Source organism: Choristoneura fumiferana, chromosome Z (genome assembly GCF_025370935.1).
Source record: "Choristoneura fumiferana chromosome Z, NRCan_CFum_1, whole genome shotgun sequence".
Classification (NCBI taxonomy): Eukaryota; Metazoa; Arthropoda; class Insecta; order Lepidoptera; family Tortricidae; genus Choristoneura; species Choristoneura fumiferana.
In genome coordinates this window covers 21,853,919-21,881,892 of record NC_133472.1, presented here as the reverse complement: position 1 = coordinate 21,881,892, position 27,974 = coordinate 21,853,919, and the positions used below count along the sequence as shown (strand labels likewise).

Below are 27,974 nucleotides of genomic sequence, written 5' to 3'. Positions count from 1 at the left end.
GTCGTATAAAAAGCGCAGCAGTAAAGAAACACAGTACAGTGCACGTTATATCGGCGTTGGTGTATAACGTAAAAAAATACATTATCATTTATCATCGCAATGCTTGGCAAGATTATTCAACTATTCATAATTTTCACCTGGATAAAATGTAAGTATAAAATTTCTAGATTTTATTTAGATTTCGTGTAAATTAGCAGGTGCAGGTTTTGCAGGTGGAAGGACCTTGTGCAAGGTCCGCTCGAATTGCTACCACCATCTTGCTCGCTAATCCTGCCGTGAAGCAGCAGTGCTTGCACTGTTGTATTTCGGCGTGGAGAGTAAGACAGGCGGTGAAATTACTGGCACTTGAGGTATCCCATCTTAGGCCTCTAGGTTGGCAACGAATCTGCAATACCCCTGGTGTTGCAGATGTTTATGGGCGATGGTGATCTCTTACCATCAGGAGACCCACTAGCTCTTTGCCATCCAGTCGAATAAAAATAAAAAATTCTGAATCGGTCTGACGTGAATAGGAGGTAGGTACATTTTATTAAAATACTAACTGTTGCCCGCGACTTCATCTGCGGAGTGTGTTTATCGTTATCTCGCGGGAACTTAGCAATTTTTCTGGATAAACACTATCTTATGTCCTTGCCAGGGACTTGCGAGTATACTCCATACCGAATTTCATCTAAATCAGTTCAAACTATTGCATGATTGAGTAACAAATATCGTGTAGTATAGGTAATTTCGTGTAGTATAGGTAGGTACTACACGAAAAATTAGATGGTACAATAGTATATTGTTCAACAACATTATGGTTGTTTATTCTTGCGTTAAAACTCTACTTTTCACTTTGAATGCGAGGAAAAAAAACAATGTTCTGTTCAAAATTACAATATTACTTTTTAAAAACGTAAAAAAATAGGTTTTACCCTAGACGAATTTCGCCGCGATCGATATTTTATTTTGTTAATTAATGTTTGCACTAAAATACACTAGTACACGATCGAGGTGAAATGCGACTAAAACTAATAGCGACTATAACGCCGATATTTAAATGCACGATCGAGGTGTAATGCCATTTGTGGAATCGTTTCAAGGATCAATGCTTTTGAGGCAAAAGACTAACAAATGATAGGTACTTACCTACTTTTACTCCGATTTTCCCAACCGTTAAGTCTAGATATGTACTTGAAATTATATTACAAAATACTTTATGTACTATTCACGTTTATATTGCTGTTGAAACAGTTAAACAAGATAAGTAAGCTATTCTTTTTTTTTTAGTTACACAATGCCAATACTCAGTTTCTAAAATAAACTACAATTTGAATACATGCGAACCAAGCGGAAGCAGTAGAATGGTGGAGCATTTCTTCAGTTTGATATTTACAGAATTTCACGCTACGCCACCTGTATGCACGTGTGTGCAAATGTGTCCCGATCAACCTGCCTATTGTTACCCAAATGGGTGTATGAAAAAAAATTTGAAGGAAAACGAGACCAAGAGTTCACATGAACAGTTCAGGCGAAGTGCCCCAATACACATTCATAAACTGGCCGATACAGAACCTGTCAGGTTATTTATAGAGGATAAAGATGATTTTCTGGCTTTCTTTGAAAAGACCCATAGAATAAATTCAAACACTGGTAATCCTGTATTTTTAAATTATCGAGTACCAATGTAGATGTAAGATTATTATTTTTGTTTACGTAGGTAACTTACGTGTTATTGTGATTATCCGAAATTGAATAAGTACCTAATTACATGTCATCCGTCTCCCTGCTAAGAAACATATTTTTTTTTATTCCGTACCTCAAAAGGAAAACAGAACCTTTACAGGACTATTTGGTTGTCGTTCTTTCTGTCTGTCAACACTCTTTTACTTTAGGAACTGCATTTGAAATTAATATCAAACATTTAATCATAGACATCAGTAAATACAGATTCGTTAGTAAGTATCAATTTCTGTAAGTACTAAAAATTTATAAATGGTGCTATGAGCACATTTACTGACGTCTCGGCATTTCATATGTAGAGCTTTAAATGCAAATTATGCTGTGCTATTTGTTAGTATGCTAAAAGTACTTATTAGGTGTCGATTATTTTACTACAAATATGTTTTAAATATTGGTAAATCTTGATATTTTACGACACTTGTATTTTTTTGTAGAAAAACCAGTTGCGCCCGTCGAGAATAACTTACGACCAAGCTTATTTAAAGATCGATATAACACGTTAATAAAATATAAAAGAATGCCTAAAGTCGAACTTAAATACAATCTTCGGGAGCAAGTCAGGACAATGAAATCGGCTAAGCTGAAAATTGAAAGCGTTGATGTATCTAAAACAAGGTGGCCTCATCCTAAGCAAATTCATCAAAAAAACATAGAGACTGATAGCGAAACATACGAGACCAACATGGTAATGGAAAATAATCCCACACTAGTCAATAAAGGATTTTCTAAAAGGGAAAACACAGGCAGTCGAAATGATAGACCTATTTCAAAAGTTGCTTCAAATTCATCAAACGTATCAACCAGAGGCCAAGCTGCAAGCAACTCATCACTTAAAAGTATAGCTAATGTACCTAGAATGACAAAAACAATATCCTATACTGAATCTGACAGCAATGACACTACAGAACAAAATAAGACTTCCCAAAATAAGATATATGTTGTGCTTCGTCTTGGTGAGAACAATGTTTTGCCGTCAGATGAAAAAACAACAAAGTTGGCAAATTTCGATATCGATTCGTCCATCAATTTAAAAGAACCACATAATAACAATACATATAACGATATATTTGCTTCCTTTTTTAAGTCAATTGGAAAAGAGGATAACGCTAGCATGGAGGTAGAAGAGAGATATGTCGATACAGATAATGTTGATTTCAGGAAGACAAAACAGCATCTAAATGAATATTTTAATAAATCGGACAATACGAGTGAACATAATTCTTCAATAAGAGAAACAAATACAAACGCCCCTGCGAGTATCAAATAATAAGCAACGAACACATAGGTGCTTGTTTTAGTAAAATATCTTGTCCTTTAAATATTCTTGTTTTTTGTTTCTTGAACCTGTCTAAGCTCTTTACCCATTTAGACAAAAGATTACCATAAATAAATGGATCATGATTAGGAACCCATAATAAACGATACCTAAATAAATACTAAATTTAAAAGTACTTCGCTGATTTTAGGCCATTTTAGTTGACTGCACTTCCGATCGATCCGATCACTGAAAGTAAGTAATTATTATTATTTATAGTACCTACAGGCTGTCTTTAAAATTTTCCGGATTATTTCAGCCACTTAGTTTGACTGAACACCAGTGGCGTGGCGTCAGATATTTCCGTGGTAAAGCCGAAGCAAAGATCGCTTACATCTTTCATACATTCTGTTTGTCTTGTTGTTCTATTTGGTAAATATTGGGCAAGCCGGTAGAATCGAGTTCTATGGACGCTTCACCACCGCTGATCACCCCTGTAAAGGTTCGGAATTTCTCGTTTAATGTATATAATCACGTCTTTGAGGCGGTACACTTAACCATCAATGAATATATGGAAAGGTTTGTCAACCACTATAAAAATATCTTTTAAATATCTACAGGGATGTTCAGTCAAACTATAATAATAATAATAATAAAATCTTTATTCAATAAGACAAAATTGCACAAGAGAGGAATGAACAATTACAAAGAAAAAGACAACTTAGGTTAAACATAGTACAATTAAATAAGTTGTATCCTGACTCACAAACTATGGGTTAGTTATCTGTTGAAATAAATTGAAGGCACTTTGTATAAATAAGCTTTTGTCTAGCGGGACAATTTGCTAGCGTCAGGGTTGAAATCCACTGGAATTTGGTGCAACTCGACGAAGATTTGAGTTAAACACTTGCTAGTAAATATAAAGTGATAGGTTTAAGTGGAGGTATAATTAAAGAGCTGTAGTCTATTATATTTAACTATATAATATTTTCAATTTCGCCGTACTTTCACTTAACCAATCTTATCGTAAATAAAAATGAAAAATCGACCAAGAGCGTGTCCGACACGCCCAAGATAGGGTTCCGTAGCCATAACGAAAAAATCAAGTAATATTTTTCTAAGGATTTTGTATTGTGTTTATACCTTTGGCTGCTATTTACTCTAAGGCACTTTTCCACCGCCGACGATGAGCGAGAAGCGAGTAGAGCGAGTAACTAGAAACGGGTGGGTGAGCAGCGAGAAGTGAGTGTAGTCTTGTCGCTGGCTGTAAGCGAGTGTTCGAGTGCGACGGGCGATTACTCGCTCCAGTCGACTCGCTCGTGCGGGCGGCCGCCAAGCTGACATCGCTGAGCGAGTATCTATAGCTCAGCGAGTTTTATAGCTCTTGTCGCTGCGACAAAAGATGTAAGAGCGAGTTTTCGCCGACAGTGTGAACAGCCAGCGATCAACTATTAATATATGTGTCTCTTTTACTCACACAGGCTCTATTTATATCTATTTATATCTTTTGTTCGCTTCTTGAGCGAGAAAATAGTCGATAGCCAATCGTTTCCTCGCTGGCGGTGAGACAACTGCCTTAAACTGCTTATAATTATCAAGCAATCTTCTCCGTTATAAATGTTATAATTTTCCGTGTAAATTTGATAGAAGTACACTACCATCTTAATTTTTTTTTAAATTTTTCTATCCAGCAGTTTTGATTTTAGAGGAGGTGGGGGGAGGGGACAATCGAATTTAATGAAAATTTGCACTTTAAAGTTGAATATTTCGCAAACAGGTCACTGAATTGAAAGATTATCTTAGCAACCCCCCAGTGGTTTTAAGAAACCTATCCAACGATACCCCACACTATAGGGTTAGTCGAGAAAAAAAACTCACCCCCACTACACTTCTATGGCTACACTTCTAATTTTTTTTTTACTTCAGTACTTTGTCGGCGTTACTGATATGTATATTCATGCCAAATTACAGCTTTCTAGTACTAACGGTCTCTGAGCTTAGCCGCGGACAGACAGATAGACAGACAGACAGACAGACAGACGGACAGACATGGCGAAACTATACGGGTTCCCAGTTGACTACGGAACCGTAAAAACGAACAGTTGCCGCGAGCTACCATGATATAACACCGCACCGCTTAGGCCACCACAAGACCGCGTCAAAACTCAGCATATCCGCGATATACATTATGTTGTCGTTCAGCTAGAATTAAATTCATACGACAAGCAGGCCTAAGCGTTGACGAAAAAATATAGTACCTAAATTTTCACTCGTGAGCCCCATTTCTACTGACGACACATGTCAGCCAATATATTTCAAAGAGTAAGTAAGTATACAATCACTACGAGTGTTTTAATTGGGTCTATATCGACTTGTCGAAAATTGTTTTGCATAATATTTTTTCGTAACTTTTTTTTGTCAAAAGACAAAGTCAAAAGTATTTGTTTGCCAGACTACAGTACGGGAAGGTCTTACATTGTATATTTTTATTTCAGTGTTATCAGCCTGCATGCAGGCGTGCAAATATTCTATTGAGAGGCGTATAATTATTTTATTACAATTACAAATTTCGAATGTCAAATATGAAATTAAAATAGATCAAAAATAATCAAAACAAATAAATTCATAAGTTCAATAATAATTCTCAAATAATACAAAACAATACCAAAAATTATAAAAAAAAATCTACAAATAACTCTTAACGGTATAAAAACATCTGTCGAGAAGCCAACTCATCAACTTATTCTTAAAACTATTTATCCGGAGAGCCTTAATGTCCTGCGGCAGGGTGTTATACAATTTAATGCACATGTTAACCGCATTTTTAGCATAAATTGCCTTACTCGCGCGAGGTTTGTACAGCAGGTCCATGATCCCTTTTCTGGTCTGTCTAAGCATCATGTCACCACGTTTTTGGAAACTAGATTGCTGCGTACTGACAAAGACACATGCATCTCTGATGTACAAAGACGGCAACGGCAATATAAGCACTTTTTTGAACAGAGGTACACAACTGTCATCTATCCGAGCGCCACAAATTATCCGGACACATTTTTTTGGATTTTAAATGCTCTCTCCTCATCCACCAAATTCCCCCACAAAATTAGTCCATAACGTAGATCAGATGATATATCCATGGTAAGCTGTCAGTGTTGCTTCAACCGACACCGTATCGTTGTCTTCTGAGAGCAAAGACAAATATATTATTGCATAAATTGTTTGGTCGAGTCTATATTTTTGCATAAATTGTTTGGTCGAAATTGTTTTTCATAACAGTTTTTGGTCGAAAATTGTTTAGTATAACATTTGTATGGTTTGTCGTTTCCGAATATTAATCCCACTAATTTTATATCTTGAAATTAAATATAACTCTGAAGCGAAGTCAACAAACCTCCGCTTCGCGGAGCTCCTATTCCGCCTAGTTAAGGCGCTTCGCGCCTTAATACAATAATAACCTTACCTAACCTATAGTTTAAACAATCATGTTACCTCGGTATTCTATACATATAGCGGGGGGTCCGACGCCCCCCCCCCCCTTTACTGTGCTGAAGATAAAAAAAATAATGTTTGATACTGGATAGACATCCAGTAGGTATCAAACTTCATTCTTTTATCTTCAAAAAACCTTAAATACCGTCGTTATTTTTATTTCACGACATTGAATATTAGACTAAATGATAATAAGATCTAACTGCATTATGAATTTAGCATTTTAGTAATTAAAATTTTAGACTAAACAATTTTAGACCAATAGTACCTACTTTAGGAGAAAAAAAGTATGCATGCAAAAAATCTTTATGCAGAAAAGAAGTATGTCATGCAATATTATAATTAAACAATTTCGACCAAAAAATTTTAGACCTTGCGAAGGGCACCCGTTTTAATTAGGTACCTACTTATTTTAATTTAAGACGTGAAGTTACAAAAATGGTTTCATTTTATCTCGATCTTAAATACTTCTTATGATAAAAGGATGTTACAGTAATCCTTACTATTATAAAGGGGAGAGTGAGTTTGTTTGTTTGTTACGCTCTCACCGCTACTGCACCGATTACTATGAAATTTTTGCTTGCATGCTCGAATGCATACATTTTTTGCATAATTACATGCTTGCTTGCATGCTTGAGTGCAGTCTTGAATGCATGCAACATTGCATGCATGCACATGCTTTGCACTATTTCTTGCATAATTATGCATGGTTACATGCTCACTTGCATGCTTGCTTGCTTCTTTGAAATGTTTATGTTTCACGCGAGCGAAGCCGCGGGTAAAAGATAGTATTAAATACAAACAATTATTTCAAAATCAAAGCTACAAAAAGAGGAATACAGAACGGTTGCTGCCACAACACTGGTTAATGGCCAAATGGAAAAAGTTTTTCCTTTACGAGTTAATGGAAAACGCCTCCGTTTTGTTCCATTCTCAATTGGATTTGTATCTGAAAAGATGGTTTTAATCTATTTTTATAACTGTCCGTTTCGATATAACTAATCAATATTAGTTTTGTGCGTTGTATAGCTTTTATCCGAAATGGCTGCTCTGCTGCACAGATTATACCTAGTTACATATTAATAATAATAATAATATTTTTATTTCAGATTAAAAAATCCATAGCTTTGTTAGTAGAGTTGTTTGTTAATGCATCTATGCATGGTGGGGCCCGTAATACGAGCAAGTAATTAAAACATAGATCGTATACAGGGTGGCCCATTTATATCGGTCAGTATGGGAAAGTCAGAAACTATACGACATACGAAAATTTCTTCTTAGAAACCATGACATCGATTTTAATAACAAGAAAAACTGCATTCATGCATTTAAAAAAAAACCTGTACTCAGCTCGGGATTCGAACCCGGTTGTTTTGAAAAAAAAACTTACACTATTTCTATTTAGATATCGATTGTGTACGTCTTAAGAAGTAAATGTGTCCATGAAACATTGTCTAAAATGAATAAAATGCATTGTTTTCACATACTTTAATTTATTTTAGTAGGTGTTTGAAGTTTTTTTTTTTTTTAAAACAACCGGGTTCGAAGTCCGGGGTCGAACTTCACTTCAAGTCACGCCACTCACCTTTTTCGAATCCTGTTATACAACTGTTGCATTTTCATGCCAAAATTGTTTTTAAAATAAGCACACATACTGAAATATAGAATGAGATCGGCGCATCAACCGCCTTGTATGCGGTATCTTGAGGGGGTAATCTGTGGTATGTGTAGATGTATTTTTGTTGAGTTTTAATTTTCTGATCTACTGTTGATGCCACCACCTGCTATAAACTAGCCGTTCCTTTTTTCTGTAAAAAAGGTTGCCTGGAAGACATCGATCTTAAGCGAAAAGGCCGCCTATTGCTTACCTTGTAATGTTCTCTCTGTGTACCTGTTTCCTGTATCGCTTACTATTTCTGGTGTACAATAAAGAGTAATTGTATTGTATTGTTGTCATTACGATTTTCTTTGTAATAATTAATGCTATGTCACTATGACGTTTACTGTGCCTCTGGCCGTAATAGGTCTTAATTACGGCATTAGGACTTAGCGTGCGTAATAAAATAAAAGATGTATATGAAATTAAAAACATTTTTTTATTTAAATAAATAAAATCAAAAATACAAAGAAAAACTTATTTCTTTAAAAATAAATTGGTAACTCTACTCTTAATCAGTAACTAATGATATATTCTAATATTAAATGATTGCTATAAGGATCCAAAGTCTTGCAAAAGTTAAGTCTATTTAAATACCACTCTATGACATGTAGCTTTCATTAGTTACAAAATCTTCTACAATAACCAGTCCTGTTAACATACATTCCATTCTTTAGATTAAAAAATTATACTTATTTACTAGGTATAGTAAAGCACTACATTAGCATTAGTATTACTTTGGCTATCCACAATGATGTCTCCAGACGACATAAATAATGTACATAGATACGTCCCACAGCTGGGCTCAGCCCTCATTACATCACAGAATGGACCTTGGACTATAGGGTGGAAAGTTGAGATGGGGCAGCAAGGGCAGCTACTAGATCCCTTGCTGCTATGCGAAAATACTCTTAGACCTTTACTAACTTTTTGAGTGATGACAATCGACATTCACTGATTTTGATAAAATGTACAGTCAGCGAGAAAATTGACAGATTTAACTTTTATTTATGCCAATCGGTCCCATTTCTATCAAGGATTAAAACACTCTTTAAGACCAACTAAGGTTAGAGTACTAGAACACTCACCAATCAAAGAAAACTTTTTTCCATACAGTTCGTAGGGTACCTACTAATTTGCAAAGTGAAACTTTCACATGTTGTTTTTTACTAATATGAATCTGTTTATGCTTAAAGAAAATTAAACAGTATGTAGACAACTAAAAACTGAACATTTTAACTAAAGTTAGTGTCTTAACCCAGTATTGCTGCCCCATCTCAACTTTCCACCCCGTGTTCATACGCATGCCCAGTACAGATTGACAACTTCACACACATCCTTAAATAACTTCGCAGCTGTGCGGTGTGCGGGATTTCTCACGTTTTCATATTTCCACAAAATTTCAAATGTTTGCAAAATTAGCTCAAATTACGAAAAACTCACAAAGTGCGAGCCCGGTTTCGAACCCTCAACCCAGTGCTTGAAAGGTCACAAGTCAAACCACTGGGACGCTACTATATTGTATTCCAATCCAATTTATGACAAGCGTACACAAACACGCCATTAACCCGACCATAGACATTTAGTGATGTGAAAACCTAGAACCTATTGCAAAATAATTAATCTGTTCAGTAAATCGATTATTTATTAATTGAATAGATCAACGTATTTTTGTCTATATATTATTTACAATATTCCAAAGACTGTTTATTCAAGTATAAAAGCAGTAACTATACCAGGAACTAAAGATAATACACAAGTATAAGTTTCAATCAAGGAATAACTCGGATTTTGACGAAGATTTTTCAAATTAAAAATAAATATTGAAATCAAGTGAATTTGTGAAAAAGTGATTAGAAATCTAGTTAAAAGACACGAATTATATATAAATGTATTATTGATTCGATCCAGTGGGTGTTTATACAAGAATTTTGATGAAATCTGTTTGTTTACACTTTTAATAAATTGGATAGGCATAACGTATACAAATTTTGCTACCCATATTCTTTGACTAGACATGTATACAATCAAAGTACACAATAATGACATTAAGTTGAATTATTTTTTGTCAAATAAATATTGTTACTTACTTATTATGTTGTTTATTTCCTAAGATTATTTATTACACAGTGTTTTTTTTTTACCAGGACATCAAGAGGTGATATCAGACGGTTAATTATTTATATTCATTTTTAAGTTTAATTTTGCACGTTTCACTCAAAGGGACACGCCTGAAACGTAAAATGAAATGAAAGTGCCTAATGAATTCATGAAAGAAACCATCCATGTTGGATATTTTCTTTCGGCACCATTCATTCCAACTCCGAATGAACTAAAAATGAAAAGTGAACACGTAGAGAACGTTCACTCGGATTCGACCATATATTAATACTAACTATGCATAGTCCCACGACTGCATTCGACGTCCTATGTATTGAAGAAAAAGATCAAGCAAATATATTTTCTATATCAATCAAACCAAGCCGTGCGACTACGGAATGTAAGAAAATATAAGCATACTCTAGTGAACATTGATTCGAATCTGGAGTGAACCGCCTGACCAACCCTGGACCAACCAATCACTACCTTTAGAGCAACTGTTTTAGGAACCATCGGGTTTTTATTTTGTGAAAACAATTTTGACTTAGCTTGTAAATTTTTAGTCAAGCGGTAAAAATGAGTAAATTTACTATTTTATTAAATGCCAACCATTTTAAAATAAATTATAAGGTTTGAATACAATAGTAACTGAGTAAGTACTGGCCATTTATCGTGCTCAAATTTCATTGAACATCAGGACCAAAAAATGACCAAGAAATTGCTTAATATACTTATAATTAATGGTGTTCATATTTTATGGTCAATTTCCAAATATAAGGTATGCAAATTTTTACAACTGAACGGATATATTATATTTTTGACTTCGATAGTATTTTATGATTATGTAACTTATTGGAATATATATCAATTTAAGATTAGTTTATTCTTTAACAAGTATAAGGACGCGTAAACATTATGTTTATTTGTTAAAAAAGGTACAAAAAACGCCCTGAAAACTGTACGAGATTTTTCAGAATCCAGCAAAGCAACATTTGATATTATTTGCCATAAATCTGACTGAAGATGATATGCTGGCTGCAACGCGTTGGGCTGGCCAACATCGGAGTCAAGAAGATAATGACACTCGGAAGGTTTAAGGTAGGTACTGTTATTTCCCTTGTTGAGGTCGTTGAAATGACTGTGTACGAGACGGGTGGCTGTAAAAAAATTAATTAATTATGTAAAGCTGCACATGCTGTTAAAAGCATGAAAATCGGAACGATTGATCTTTAGGCCGTACGAATCAATCAGGAATAGGTATCAATCAGGTCTGCCCGGATTGGTACCACCATCTTGCTCGCTAATCCTGCCGTGAAGTAGCAGTTCTTGCACTGTTGTGTTTCGGCGTGGAGAGTAAGACAGCCAGTGAAATTACTGGCACTTGAGGTATCCCATTTTAGGCCTCTAGGTTGGCAACGCATCTGCAATACCCCTGGTGTTGCAGATGTTTATGAGCGGTGGTGATCTCTTACCATCAGGAGACTCACTAGCTCGTTTGCCATTTAATAGAAAAAAAAATTGACCCGTAGCACGAAAAAAAAAACAAAAAAGGAGAGCAGTTATGACGTCATCGTTTTTTTGTATGGGGAAAAATAAAATTTTTGTTCTGAAACCTATCGTGTGTGGTATCTAATGAAAGGGCTTACTAAGCCGATTCTAAAAATATACTGAGCGGCAAAAAAATCTTGCCCTCAAATGTATGCAGAATCGGTAATTTTGTATGAAGGGTGGGCCAAATTTTGTGCCGCTGAGTATACATCATTACATTTCAGTCACTTGTTTTAAATTAAAATAAAAATCATTTTCAAAACATACCAAGTTTGGGCCCCTCCAGATATGATACGGTTGAATCATTATTTGTATAATGTACCTAAAAGGATATGAAATAGGCTCATATATAATATTTTTGTTTTTGTTTTCGTGCTACGGGTCAAATTGATTCGTATGTCCTAAAGATCAATCGTTCCGACTTTCATGCTTTTAACAGCATTTACAACTTTTTTTGGCGTACCGCTAGCACTAATATTTACCTGGAATATTTCAGGTTAGCTTAGTTTGACTAAACGCCCCCTGTGAAGGTTTGTCATAGAGATTATTTACTCTAACTTTAGTGACACCTCCGATGGTACACTTAGTCTTTGAACATCAATCAATGTATGAAAACATTTTTCAACAAGTCTCAAAAAACATTCACAGGGGTGTAAGTCTAACGAACTCAACAACTTGCCGAAACATTTGAGACAGAATTCGAAGGCACCTTGACTACATTACAAGGGGATTTTTATCGGTGATCAAGAGTTGACAATTACGCATGAACACAATATATTTCATGAACACGCATATCATGCATAAACGTAGTATCTTAAGGTCGCGGGTGAGCAAAGTAATTGTTTTAGTTCACTAATCGAAGTTTGGTTTCATGTAATTCCAGCTTCAATGTGATCAGAACACCAATAATTACTGACTTAGAAAAATTAATGACTGATCCTGATCACCGATTAAAAATTATCGTGTAAAACCATAAACCAGAAGGCCACAAAACTGATTTCGATGATTCTTATTTTGTCGGATAGTTTTAGTTAGACTGTCGAAGTCTCATAACTTTAATGGAAATCAATTCAGCCATTATAATTCTAATCACATTTGAAGTCTCATCTCAATCACATAAGAAGAGTTTTAAGAAAAAAAGCTTTAAAAAAGGAATTGCTCAAAAATAATACCATTGTAGGACGAATCGTATGGTGCCGGTAGTTGTCCATTGAATTCACTCGTTATGAAACGGATCCGATACATAGGAGGTAAGTGGAAACTGGATGGCGACCGGTACCAATCTTTGCCAAAACACACATACAACTCCTCAGTATTATTTAATCCTGGTGGAAGGTCTTGTAGAATAGTCATCGGACCATGATAGTTGTTGTACAGTGCTAGTATCCTCGAAACACCTACAAAAAAAACAAATAAACAAAACATTTAATAAATATTATTTGACGACCAGATGGCCTAATGGTTAGAGAACCTGACTACGAAGCTTGAGGTCCCGGGTTCGATTCCCGTGTCGGGGCAGATATTTGTATGAAAATACGAATGTTTGTTCTCGGGTATTGGGTGTTTAATATGTATTTATCTACATGCATATCATAACTTCCCTATTATATGTTCAGAAACGACTATCAAATGGCCTTTATTAAGAAACCTGGTATCTGCGGGTGCATCTTAATGTTTACATTAAAGTATCGGTAATACTTTTTTTAACAATGCATATCTGTACATATTGTAGAAAACTTATGACAAGCATGTACATAATAATTATTATTATAAATAAAACTTTAGTTTTTTATTATCTGTTTTATTTAAGCTTTGGTAGGTACTTCAAACTAGTTATCAGTAACACTAACTCAAAAATACAGGCCATATCTGAACATATTATATAAAACTTATGATATGCATGTAGATAAAGTTATGTATGCGGCTATACATAATTAGACATTAAAACACTCGTGACACTCGTACTTTAATGCCTCTCATTATGCACCAGCCACATAAATAACTATTAAGTATGTATCTATATCTATATAATTATATTTATCCGTTGCTTAGTACCCATAACACAAGCTTTGCTATGCTACTTTGGGACTAGGTCAATTGGTTTGAATTGTCCCGTGATATTTATTTATTTTAATTAATCCATACTAATATTATAAATGTGAAAGTGTGTGTGTTTGTATGTTTGTCCGTTTTTCACGTCGAAATGGAGCGACGGATTGACGTGATTTTTGGCATAGAGATAGTTTATGGGCCAGAAAGTGACATAGGCTACTTTTTACCCCGAAAAATACAGTTCCCAAGGAAACAGCTCGCGATAACCGAATTCTACGTGGGCGAAGCCGCGGGCAAAAGCTAATTGTTATATAAAACTGCTTACAGTTTTTAAGACAACTTTTTGAAAAAATGTTATAAACATAACTCATAACTTAATGTGTAAATAAATAAACTACCGTACTAAAGATGTCGATAATTTGTAGAACTTTTAAACCAATTAAAGTCACCCACTGAAGAAAGCTATACTACACACCTCAAAATAATTTTGGGACATTATCAGTAGTAATATGTGCCTATATTGAAATAGGTAAGTATTCAAAACTGTCTAGGGATAAAAAATATCCCTAGGCACTTTGATAAGTGTATATCCATAATAATATTGGCTAATGTATATCCTAAGAAAGTGCAACTATAGAATATAAGGTTAATAACCTAACCAACTTAGAAAAGTTGAAAACCGTGACACTTCAAAGTTCAATATCTATAAAACGGCTTAACCGATTTTTATCAAATATGGCTAAGAACTACCTCAAAGAATCTCGCTTTTACGTTAAAAATAATACAAGCTTTTTTTTGCTGACTATACTTTGTGTCGACTTTGCTTTGTCACCCACACTACATTTGCATACCAAATTTCATGTCGATGCCATTAACCGTTGAAGAGTTCCGTCGTTCGGAGACGATCCTGACCGGACTACCAGAATGTCATTACCAGAATATTGTATTGTCACGTAATTTACATAAGCAAGCCATTTGACTACAGACAGACAACGGGACATGTGAAACTAAATAAAATCTTGTAAAAACCGCATAGAAATCGGTCCAACCGTTTCAGAGCTACGACGCCACGGACAGCCAGACATTGGCGTCAAACTTAATATTAGCAATTGGGTCGATCAACTTTTTCTTGTTTGTTATTATGTCCTGTTGTCCAAGAGACAACAGTGACAGAGTTTCTTAAAATGCTATGGAACTGTTATGATATATGCTATGATATGTGCTATGCTGTTATGTTATGATATATGATGTGTTTAGGAGATTGTCCATTAAATAATGGGCTTATAACTACGACAAAAATGGACGCTCTATGAATTATAACCACAGAAAACATGGAGAAACTCATGGTTTTAAAGAGTTGTCCAAGGGCCGTAACCATGGCAACGCGGTACAGGGAAAAGTTGATCGACCCAATCAAGTAAAATTACTTACTGACAAGTCCTGCTACCATGACACACATAACCATGAGCGGGCCAGTGTAAACCAAATAGTGCAGCTTCTCTCTTTCTCTACGCCACCTGAACAACTCGGTGCCGACAGCGAAGGTCATCTTCTGTAGGCAATCTAACCCAATAGCCCCAGCTAAGACAATCATGTTGTAAACTGGATATAAAAATCTAAAAATAAAACAGTCAGGTTTTAAAGTGTATTTTTTTAAAGACACGATTAAATTATTTAAGATCTTAAACAAATTAGGGCGACTGGTGCGATAGGGACTAGTAGCTGTCACATATTGCGGGCGACATTGTTTGTGCATTTTAGTTATGAGAGTGTTCACTTATCAGACCAGTCTCGCCTTAGGCTCCATTTCCACCAGAGATGTGCGAGGATGTGTTGCGAGGAATGTGTTTTTAGCGAACCAATAGAAACGCTTCATTTACTTCGCCTAGCTCTCGCTCCGCTCAGCTGTTTCCACCAAAGATGTGCTGTGCGAGGATAGGTAAATGAAGCGTTTCTACTGGTTCATGAAAAACACATTCCACGCAACACATCCTCGCACATCTCTGGTGGAAACGCAGCCTTATACTAATCCGCTAGGCAATGGTAGCAAGTAGTCATAGCCACAAGTAGCCCAGTTTGCAACATTAATATAAAGAAATTGACTGTCATTGAGTACAAACAGAAAATCGACAACTCGAAATTAAAAATACACTAGACGAAAAACCGGCTTCGCTCGGGTAAAATGTAGACTCAATAATATGTTTGAAAAAAAAAATTGCCAGTGTAAAGACTGTCGTACTTATCGAAAAATCTGACGTATATTCCCAGCCTTAATATTATCACAAACGTACTTTCACAGCTAACCTACGTATCGGTATTTCACTACTTAGTAGATATTTCTCCTAAATCTTATTTGCCCAAATAACTATGATGTCTCTGTCTCATAATCAAAGAAATTAGACCTAAATGATCCCATATACGGTACGATTCGTCTGTACGATCGATCTGATGAAAATCGACGAATCGAACCGTGTGTGGGGCCTTTAAGAAGTCACAATGGTGAATGAAATGCAAACCGACACCTGTGACACGTGATGACGTGACACTAACGCCACTTTGCTGTGATGACTTTGACATGTTTACTTCGCAACGCCATTATATACTTACCCCCTTATTCATAAACGACAATCAAACCTATTTTAGTTAAAATACCGCTAAAATTCGTTTGTCCTTATCTGTCACTTCGACATTTGTATTTGTTAGAAAGGGACAAAGCATTTGTTAGTAAACATAGGCTTGTTAAGTTTTATGAATAAGGGGGTTAGTAATTTATTCAAGTTTATATTGAAAATACTCGATAATTCGAATTTTCCGCCTACAAGTTGTCGACTCTGATTGACTAATTTTTTACGCTCTTCAATTTGATGTGCATTTCGTTCGAGTCTACCGTACCCCTTGACGAAATTATTAATATATATATACTAGATGAAAACCCGGCTTCGCTTGGGTAAAATGTAGACTCGTAATAATAATATGTTTGAAAATTTTTTTTGCCAGTAAAGACTGTCGTACTTATCGAAAAATCTGACGTATATTCCCAGCCTTAATTATTATCACAAACAATTTAACGGCTAACCTACATATCGATATTTCACCAGTAGATATTTCTCCTAAATCTTATTTGCCCAAATATCTACGTAGTCGATCCCAAAGTTCTGTCACAAATGAAAATAATGATTAAAACAAAAGTACCAACCAGTTTTTAATAAATTATATACCAATTTAAAGTACATTTAATAAAGAATTAAAATTACTTAAAAATATTCAAAATGACGTCCTTTGTTTTTAATACAGGCCCTTAATCGGCGCAGCCAGTCGTCTATCGCAGCACGCACCATTTTCATGTCTATTTCAGCGACTGCTTTTCTTAAAGATGACTTCAGGCTCTCCAAATTTTTATGGGGTTCAGCACAGACCTTCCCCTTTAAGACCTGCCAAATTTTATAGTCCAGAGGATTAAGGTCCGGACTGGAGGAAGGCCAATCTTCGTGTCTTATAAAGTCGATTTTTTGACGGTCAAACCAGGCTTGAGTGGTCTTGGCTTTGTGTAGGTACTGGCGCAGAGTCCTGCTGGAACACAAAATTATGTCCTGAAAATAGCGTGTTGGGTAGATCTTTGACACGCTTATCCAAAACCGTCTCTTGGTACACTTTCGCACTGATTTTGACCCCTTTTTCGCAAAAATGAACCTCAGTTGGCCCGTAATAAGATCAGAGAATAGGTACTCTTCAGAGCTCCTAGCGTACACTCTATCATTCTGTTTAGGTATTGTACTTCTCTTCAATATCGAAAACCTTCTCGTCTGTAAAGAGGATATCACGGTGTCTATTTTTCGCGTACCGCTTTAACAACTTCCGGGATCTTTTAAGCTTTATTGTTTTTAGACGGACATTAAGTAAGTGCCCACTCTATTTTTTGTATGCTCGTAGACTAAGATCTTCGTTTAAAACCTTTTTGACGGTTTTTCTACTGACACCCATCTGCAATGCCATCAACTTCTGTTTTCGGACAGGATTTCTTGCTATGCGCGCCTTGATCGCTTTGATCACTGCTGGTGTTCGTACGGAGCGAGGCCGGCCAATTCTTTTCTTGTCCTCAACACTGGAGACTTCATTGTACCTATCAATAGTACGGTCCACAAACCTAAGCGTTATATTTAAATTTTTGAGCAACTTGAAAATGGTACTTGGCGAGTGCCCACAGCGGTGCAATGCTAAAACAGCTATTCGGTTTTCTTTCAATGTCCACTCCATCGTGATAAATTGCAGCGAATGACTGTCTATTGTTTTAAAATAATTGTCAAACATTCAAAAATGGAATTCAATCAAATTTTCTTAAAATCATGTACTAAATTTAAAAATAATGTGCCAGTGACAGAACTTTGGGACCGACTTCATATGATGTCTCTGTCTCATAATCAAAGAAATTAGACCTAAAGGGCCCCATTCGTCTGTACGATCGATCTGATGAAAATCGATGAATCGTACCGTGTGTGGGGCCCTTAAAAGGTCACAATGGAGAACGAAATGCAAACCTGTGACACTAACGCCACTTTGATGTGATGACTTTGACATGTTTACTTCGCAACGCCATTATATACTTAGTCATTTATTCAAGTTTATATTGAAAATACTCGATAATCCGAATTTTACGCCTACAAGTTGTCGACTCGGATTGACTAATTTTTTACGCTGTTCAATTTGATGTGCATTTCGTTCGAGTCTACCGTACCCCTTGACGAAATTATTAAGATAGATAAAAGCAGAAAAAGTACAGTGTGAAAAACATCAACATCAATAAGAAAAACTGTCCATCCTGAAAATTGACATAATGGAATCTTGTAAATTGTCTTAAGTTTGTGTTGTTTATTTTAGGTTCTCTTCCGAGTACCGAACACCGAAGCCGAAGCTACCGTAAAGTCAAGTGCAAGCGAAGATATCGACAGGGTGCCCTTTATTTCACATAACATTTAATTGTCCTAATATAAATTCGCATAACAGATTTGGCATAACATAATTGTGCATAACATTGAACGTGCAGTTATAAAAAAGCATACAACTTATTTAGCATAATAATGAATTCGCATAATCGAAATACGCATAATCATTATTAAGTATAATTCGCAAAATTTATCAAGCAAGTGAATTAGCTTGGTTAGGGAAAAACAGACTCGGTTAGGTTCAGAAGGCTAAAGCTAAAGCGCCTTAGCCTTTGATGTTACGAGTAGGTATTTTTTATAACAGCCTGATAATAGATATTTTCACATAGTAGTTCACTTCTAAGAACTAATTGAGTAAATAAAACAATATGGACAATCAAAATAATTATTTTGTGTTTATACTATTTAATACTTATACAAAGTAATTGATATGCTCATTAAATTTATGTCAAGTTATCGTTATGCCTATTTATTTATGCGAATTAATATGGACCCATATCGACACGGCCAAAGTTACAAAAATATGTACACCTACACGACTTTATGCACTTAACATTAAGGTCATATTTTTGTAACTTTGGCCATGTCGATATCTATGCAATTGACTACTAACGGCCAAGCGGTAGTGTCTTTTTCAACACATTGGCGGAATCATCGATAGAATCGCTGGAGCTATAATTCATTTAGCTCCTAATTTATAACAGGCAAACTTCACTAAAGCTCATTTAATTTACAACTAAAATAAATTACGTGTAAATATTTTTCACCATCTTTAAACAGTATTAGTTTTGTTCTGAATTAAAAATAATCAATTCATGTGAACAACTATCCATTTCTACTGAATGACAGTAAATTAATAAAAGGGAAGGAAAACAGTAAATGCAAAAACGGGAGACATTATAACGCATTACAAACCTTTCTTCTTTATGAGGTTGCAGCATAAACACAGTCAGCCACAAAGCAAGCGGCATCAGTCCCAACCAATAGGGAGAACAAAAAGGAGCGCGAGCCGTAGTACGGGTGGAAATAGCAGTGCAAGCAATTAGTAGCAGAGGGCAGGATAGCGCTAACACCTGGAAAAGTTATTTATTTATTGCAAATAATTACACAATCAATATGTAACTATGTCAATAGATATTATCAGGTAAAAAAAAAACTAAGGAATATGTAAAACCAATGAATCAAACTTATTTTAAGGCAGGTTTATTAATGATCCAAACAGTACAAGATACAAGTTTCATAAACAGTACTCACCCAAACAATATTGAAATTAAGGAATCCATTCACAAAATAGTAAGTCCAAGGTTCAACTCCATATAAATCTGGGCCATGCTCGGTAAATATATTGTAGGCAATTATATTCCAAGGTGCTACTACCAGTCTTCCGTAATGCCATGAGTCAACAGCTATAGTAGGAAGCAGTACAATCAAAAGTGATATAAATGACCATTTAAAGAATGCCTTAAATTGTCTCTTCATTATAAGCATGTCTATTGCAATTGGTAAGCCAATAAGAGCAGTAAAAGGCCAACCTGCAAAAATATTTTAATAAATACTTTGTTGGTAATATAAGGTCTATCCATGGAAAGGCAAAAGCAATGATCCCCGTAATACATTCGCGATGGGTGCGTAGAAGTCTTACCAGTATGATAAATGGGATATTTAAAGACCCCCCCACTAGTCTTTCGAGCGTCGTCGTCGTGCCAGCGTCCGCGTTTTTTTTCGAACAAGTATACTGATTCGCGCGACGCGACGCCAGCGCTGCACAAGCCGTTCGGCGTTCGGCAGCTGGCCAGCGCTGGCGTCGCGTCGACGCTGGCAGGACGACTACACTCGAAAGACTCTAATGGGGGGGGTCTCTCAATGAGTGTGTGCGTGCTAGTGTACAAGTTTATGTTAGTTTGTAACTTAGCAAACGATCCAATAGTATGTGACCTACTTTTTATAAACTTTTAACCTGTTCCCGCGTAATATTTGGCAATAACCCTCCCAATGCAATACACACACCCTACTAGTTGTCACGTAGTAATTCATATAAACATAGTTTTAAAACATTTTTTGCAAGAAGAAAGTGAAATCGCTCAAGCTGCGCGCGACAATTTGAGTTTTGAATAGGTATAGTCTAGACAAATCGCGAGATTTCCCGAAGGAGATAATGACTACGTGACGAAGACCTAAGATTTATATTCAAATCTAGTACTGGTTAATACGAGCGAAGCCGCGGTGGGGGAATTCAGAAATAAATTCAGTTAATAGTAGATCGTAAGGTCAAGGACTTTAATTCATACGTCACCATGGAAACTTTTCAAAGGAAAAGTCATTACGATTTTCCTTGTTAATTAATGCGATGTCACTATGACCATTACTGTGAAAAGGTTCCATGGTGGCTCATGAATTAAAGTCCTTGACCGTACAACAAGAGCATGAAACAAGACGGTGGATATACACGTCGAGGGGAAAATGGGTTTAATGCTCGAGTTTTCTTTTCAAAAAGGAAGGAAACTAAATAGCAACATTGGAAACCATTGTTCACTTACCTTTTATTTTTTATGCATTGCTATGTAATTATACATTTTTAGTTTTATTGATTTATTTTGATTGATTTTTAGTTTTATATAAATTAATATTATTAAAAAAATATACAGTGCATGCAAAATAAAGGGTACCCAGTAAGTGAACAATAAAATTGTTTCCACGGTTTCTAGTTCATCTTCTCGCAATCGAAGTGAAAAGCAGTGTAAAACTCTAGCATTAAACCCATTTTCCCCTCGACGTGTAGTGTCTATCGGATATCTATATAGGCACGGGTGGCTATTTCAATGTCTCCACCAAAATGACTAATTTTATGTTCTTGTTGTACAATCTACTATTTACTATAGCAAACTTACTAAGTAATGCGGTAGATGCTGTGAACAATATTGCTGCGGGGTAACGCCGTCGCCACCAGCACGCCAAAGCAGCCGAGCAGAGCGCAGAGCTCCACGCCGATGGCAACAGGGCCGCGCTGCTCGCGAAACAGCCTGCCGCCGGTAGTGTAAGGCACAGCCATATGCGGCCTACGTTCACACCAAATTCATGACACACTGCTCTAAAAAATAACCATAAATGCAAAAAAAAACCTGTCAAGTAGTAAACACAATGCTAATAAAATTTCACTTTTTTGACATCAAACTGTGTCTCATCAGTCAGTGACAGACTAAGTTTGACTGTTTGGGGCCTGGGGTGGCAAAGCTGAATGAGACCCCCAATATTAGAAGTTGATGTACTAAACATATTTTTAGCCATGTTCAAGAATAAGGACTTTATCAAGAGAACTTGTGGACATTTGGAGGCCCCCAAGTCTGGATGCACGGGACGTTCTGCCCCACTGCTAATCCACCACTGAGTCTCATTTAAATAACAATGCAATACAAAGCAAACTTAACATCTTAACACAATTTTAGCTATTGATTGAATCAGGCATTACTTTGTAGAAGTCTATATCAATCAATGATCTAAACAAAGCATAAGTGTGGTAGCGGAGGAGCAAGGTAAATGGGTTGTAGTTTTAAATTTTACTGACTATTATTTTAATTGTAATTTTAACACTATCAGAACCAGAGAAAACTCATACTTGTAAAACATAAATTCTGCCACGGCTGTCAGAACTGCCAGCAATGTTCTTATTGCATAAAATATTGTCACCGGATTCATTATCAGTGCAAGAATTTTGGCAGGTACAGCAAACAACCACAAGGGCATGTATGATCGGATAGCATAGACTGGACTGTATTCCCATGTTTGTAAGCCATTGCCATATACTGAAAAAAAAATGATATATAATGGTTGCTCATTTACACAAACCAACAATGCAGGTTAAGCAAGAAAACTTGTATGTTAGTAGATAATAATATTTTAGCAAATTTTCAGTACTTTCAATCAGTACTAAAAATTACTCCTTTAAACCACAAAAAATAGTTTTTGTTTTCCAGATATTCAAGTGCAAAATTTCTATTCTACTTTTTCCATTACTATGACTTGTATTTTTTGTGTGTATAACAGTTCACTTCATAATACCAAAGATAATCAGTTGTGCTTAATAGTAGTCTGGGCAAATAACACACTGTATTTTGAATACTCCTTTTAATTGACAGTCATATCTCATACTAGCTTTTGCCCACGGCTTCGCCCGCGTAGAATTCGGTTATCGCGCGCTGTTTCCTCGGGAACTGTGCATTTTTCCGGGATAAAAAATAGCCTATGTCACTCCTACCTAAGACACTGTATGAATATATCTTAATTCCCTTTTAAAGATCATTAAATTGCTTTAATGCATCTACTCCTATATGCAAATTTCTAATCAGTGTTTTATCCCATACACAAAAATACATATGTTTACTGCCATAGACAAGGTCATCGCGTAAAATTAAATTAAGTAATTCATTTTCGATATTAACTTACCCAAATAATGCAATGGTTCCCAATAATTGTAAGCCTCATCACAATCAGCGATGTGCCCATAATATGCCGACAGTAGCCGGGCAACAAGTAGCAATATTAAAGCCATTGCTCCACCTGGGTATGCAATGCTCCGTAAATCAGAAGGAGCACTTGTGACAAGGAACTCGCTGAAAAATATATACTCCAGTCAACTGCATGTCAAATGCTTGATAGTTAATCATAGGCATCATATATCCTTCTGAGTCCTGACGTTTTTAACAAACTTTGTGCTTCAGACCTAGAAGTGGTTGACCTACTTTGTTATTTTGGATATTATTTCAAAATTCTTAGAATTCTTTATTCAATGAATAATTTGTACTTTATAAAGTATGCAAGGACCCAGGAGTATATTATATACCATCAATCTTTATCACACAAATCGTTTGGCAATGGAAATGCTAAATATAGGCCTAAGGAATGGGGGTGGAGTAATAGGTATCATGAGGTCAAACCAATGCCAATGTATAACTAAAATAGGCTTCATGCAGTTTTAATCATAATAACTAGTTGATTTATGCCATATGTAGGTTGTGACATCCATCTAATAAGTATAGGTCATCCATCATACAATACATATAGGTATTGACAGGAGAGTTGAGGTCATACACACAACATGTCAGCGGCATGGTACAGATGGTAGTAAATAATGTTTTGCCATCTTATTTTATCAGAAAAGTTAATTATTAATCTTGCTTTCTCAACTAGCTTACTGGAGTTAAATGAAGTTAAGCTAATTGAGAAAACTAGACAAAAACAAACCTATCTGACAAAATATGATGGAAAAACATTATTCACCATCTGGGCCCAATTGCATAACAATTTTTTTTTTCTTTTTTTTTTTAAGGCTTTGAACACTCCAGGTGATCATGTCAGCCTACATAACAAATTACAAGCAAATAGTATTAGTGATGTCTGCCAGACATCGGGCTACTTGGCGACGCGTCGCGACAACAGCAGTGGCACAGGAATCGATCGACCAAAGCATGACCACGACCACTCTGTCAAGAGTGAACGACTAAGAAGAAAGAAGTATTAGTGAATTTCAATACAAAATCGCTAATACTATTAGCTTGTAATTTGTTAAGCAATTGGGCCCTGTAGTAGGATTTTGAAATAAGTGTTCTTTCTCCATACTAATAGCAGGTTCAACAGAAAACTGTAAGATTGACAAAAAAGGTATTAATCGTAAAAACTAAAGAGAAAATACATTGACATAATGTTTATACACAATTTTACTAAACATATTTATTTGCTGTTATAAAGATGAATATTTTATAATGAAAATGTGAGTATGTAAACAGATTTTCCTTAATTCATTGGTTCATTACCAACCCATTCATCATGTGGCACTTGTCATGTTCATCTGGCTCTTGTTTTATCAATATTGACATATTGACTAAACTGCATTTCCCGAGAGTAAGAAAACATATACTACATGGTTATTTTCGTATTGAACGAAATATGGTGTTTCCTAGTGAAACAATGGGTTGTGGCAAAACATTAGAGACACAAAAATACATGCAATCATGAACTTAATTCATTCCCTACGCTACCTTTTTGCATTGAGTCGCAGTGACTTAATGTAGCTGTATAATTGGACTCAATTATCCTGCCGACACCTATACTAAAAGACATTAGAAGCATACCAAGGAATGCAGTGGATAAAAGCTGTGGGGATATAAACTTTTTATGACTAAAGATAGATAATTATAAAGTATCAAACTAAATAACGTCGATTGCGTAAATATAAAAAGTAAACATAGTTACCCTTCGCTAGGTTTAGATGCTCGCTTTCCTTTAAAACTTGTAGATCTTTTAGCGCCATTTTTGTTGTGTATAGTTCTTTGCCGCACTGATAATGGCATTAGGAAAACTTGATTTATAAAACAGCTTGAGATTTTCAACAATTCGCTACCTGCCACCTATACACTAACAAACATTTAATTCTGTAAAAAAAAACATTTGTTTGTAACAAAATAACCCTTCAATATACTTCAATCAGTGCTGCCAGGTGAAATGAAATCTGAAAGCAGTAACAGCAGTAAAAAAAAATTGAAAAAAAAAACAGTAGATTCAGGAAAAAATCAGTATTCAGTATTCAGTATTTATTTATTGCAACACCTTTTACAAAAAATTATAAAAAAATGATGCCCTGTTGGGGCGCGGCAATTTTAAAATTAATTACATGAATTAACTTATACATAACATATTATGCTATCAGTAGACAGTAAGGGGCTGTTTCACCATCCATTGATTAGTGTTAACTGGCGGTTAGGTGTGATGCCGTCTCTATTTGTTTTGTTCGAATAGACGGGAGACGGCATCACATTTAACCGTCGGTTAACGCTAATCAATGGATGGTGAAACAGCCCCTAAGTCTAATTTTTTTTGTCATAAAAGTCATAACGGACGTTATTATGCAATAGTGTGTCAACCCTGCTATACACGCAGCTGTTACTTTTTTATTTAATCTGAGGCTATACAATGTCAACCCTTAGAAAATAATTTTAACCCTTTACCAGGCCAAGGGATATATTCCACCCACATCTTATATCGGTAACCGTAGTCAGGTTTTAACTCCAAACCACCTACAAAATATTTTGTCAATCCCTGAAAATATTATTTTATGATCTTCATTCACAACACGCTTCTAAATTGCGTAATATATCTTTGGCAGCCATTTAAATTCACTTGAATGCTAATTTCAGTAAACTACGGAGAAATTAGAACACTTTCCATAATTTCTATGAAACAGAAGTACATAGGTCGAACAATTTTTTGATATTTTGTAGATTTTGAGTGTTGAAAGCTAATGTAATCGTAAACATTGCTAAATATTCATGCATTATTGTGTATGACCAGAATTAGGATGTGGGTTGACATTATCCCATGGCCTTATTAGAGTTTAACTGTGTGGGAGCTATTTTTCCCATGGCCCGGTAAATTGTCTTGTCATGTCATAAAAAGTGATAGAGTCATCCCACATCCTAATTCTAGTCCTATCACAAGGATGCAGGAGTATTTAGCAAAATATATGATTATATTACCTTACAATCATTAAAATCTTGAAAATAACAAAAAATGGTTCGATATATCTGCTTGTGTTTTTCTTAAATTCAGTAGTGTTCGAATTTGTAAACAAACCACTAACATCACTGGTCAAGTGGATTTAAACGGCTGCTAAAGATATATTATTGGATTTTAAAGCGTGTCATGAATGAAGATCATAAAATAATGTTTTCAGTGATTGATATAATGTTTCGTAGGAGATTTGGAGTTAAACCTTGACTATTATAACCGATATAAGATGTGGGTGGAATATATCCCTTGGCCTGATCAAGAATATAATAAGACTAAATCTAGTATGACAGTTCATTACTTAGACAGGCGATGGGATAACCGTAACCGACATATTTATTTCTGGTTTAAAGGAAGATCTCCGACTTTCATAAATACATTTATTACAAGGCGTTCAATACGGTTGCAACAGCATATAAAGTACGTATTAAGACACGCTGGTTCTTCGGGGCCTGGTAAAGGGTTAACAGTTGACATTGTATTGCAAAATGACAGTGGGTTGACTCAAGACATGGGTAATCTCGACTCCGACTGACAAGGGATCTGCAGGGCTACTAAACTCAAAACTCGAAGTTCGTGTCGTGCGGTCCCTCTGACACTTATACTACTTAATACGAGAGCGAGAGGGACGGTGCGATACGAACTTCGAATTTCGTAGTAGCCCTGCTGGGCCTATACCACGAAGTTTAGTGCAAAACTCGAACTTCGTATGTTGCCGTCCCGCTGACGCTTATGTCATTTAATACGCGAGTGAAAGAGACGATGCGATACGAACTTCGATTTACGAGTTTCGTAATAGCCCTGCAGATTCACTAAATCCAACTCCGATATGGTCGAAGTTAGTATCTCCTCGGAGTCGATAAGATTTAAAGGAGTCAATTAGGTATTGGTATCCGCTTAAGGATCTGACTCTTTTGAATCTTCAGATACAGATTTACCCATCTCTAGTTGACTCAATATTGCAAACAAAACAGCGTCCATTGTTGTCAGTAATTTCATGCGTCTTAAGGCGCGTCCACATGATATCGCTCGACGCTTGTTTCCAGTGTCAAATCTGGTCACGTGATATAGCGGTAAAGCTGAAAATCTTGTTTTATCGCTGGAAACAAAAAAACCTCTTCAATTTCGGCAAAAACACTGTTATTTATTTTCTTCATTCACTCCAATTTCTTTTATTTGTACCACAGCCACGTCTGCTAATATATGAGAAAATCAGCTTCCAAGGCCTCTTCTTTCCTGCAAGAAGCCATATTGTCGCTGCTGCTCGACGCGGCGACTTGACGCTACTTTTTACAGTCGCGGGAAATTCAAAATCACCTTCAAAATGTCCAGATTTATCGCTTCAATCGAGCGACGAGCGACTGCATGTGGCCGCATCTTTGCAAAAAAAAATGCTTTCAACTTACCGCTGTAATTTTTTGAATATATCCTAATGCACTATAAACCTAAGGTCTTAGAGACAATTATTATAATTATCGAAGGTTTTATAAAATAGCACTAATAAAATCGCAAATTAATAAGTAGTTAAACATTAAACAACATAGGGTCACGGGCGTTGCCCCTAGCAACTGACGGCCGTCATCATGGCAGCCTAGCAATCAAAAACCGCTGAATGAAACACGTTTCTTGTATGACGACTCCCTTTAATTTGTAG

At 35.8% G+C, this 27,974-nt stretch overlaps 3 protein-coding genes across 3 annotated transcripts in view; 2 read left to right on the top strand and 1 right to left on the bottom strand.

Annotated features, from left to right (window-relative positions):
• The window catches only part of LOC141431630 (uncharacterized), a 254,792-nt gene that overhangs the window by 213,313 nt on the left and 13,505 nt on the right, over positions 1 to 27,974 (top strand). The window lies entirely within an intron of this gene.
• Positions 48 to 3,043, top strand: LOC141439007 (uncharacterized). Its single transcript, XM_074103112.1, has 3 exons — positions 48 to 148; positions 1,270 to 1,632; positions 2,157 to 3,043. The coding sequence occupies exons 1-3, from the start codon at positions 100 to 102 to the stop codon at positions 2,987 to 2,989; spliced, it is 1,245 nt and encodes a 414-aa protein (XP_073959213.1). The 5' UTR covers positions 48 to 99; the 3' UTR covers positions 2,990 to 3,043.
• Alg9 (alpha-1,2-mannosyltransferase Alg9) lies at positions 8,544 to 25,295 on the bottom strand. The gene is made up of 9 exons (XM_074092555.1): positions 25,010 to 25,295; positions 23,204 to 23,370; positions 22,377 to 22,563; positions 21,652 to 21,851; positions 20,018 to 20,295; positions 19,679 to 19,836; positions 15,255 to 15,439; positions 12,944 to 13,168; positions 8,544 to 11,380 (listed from the first exon to the last, which is right to left on the bottom strand). The coding sequence occupies exons 1-9, from the start codon at positions 25,105 to 25,107 to the stop codon at positions 11,088 to 11,090; spliced, it is 1,791 nt and encodes a 596-aa protein (XP_073948656.1). The 5' UTR covers positions 25,108 to 25,295; the 3' UTR covers positions 8,544 to 11,087.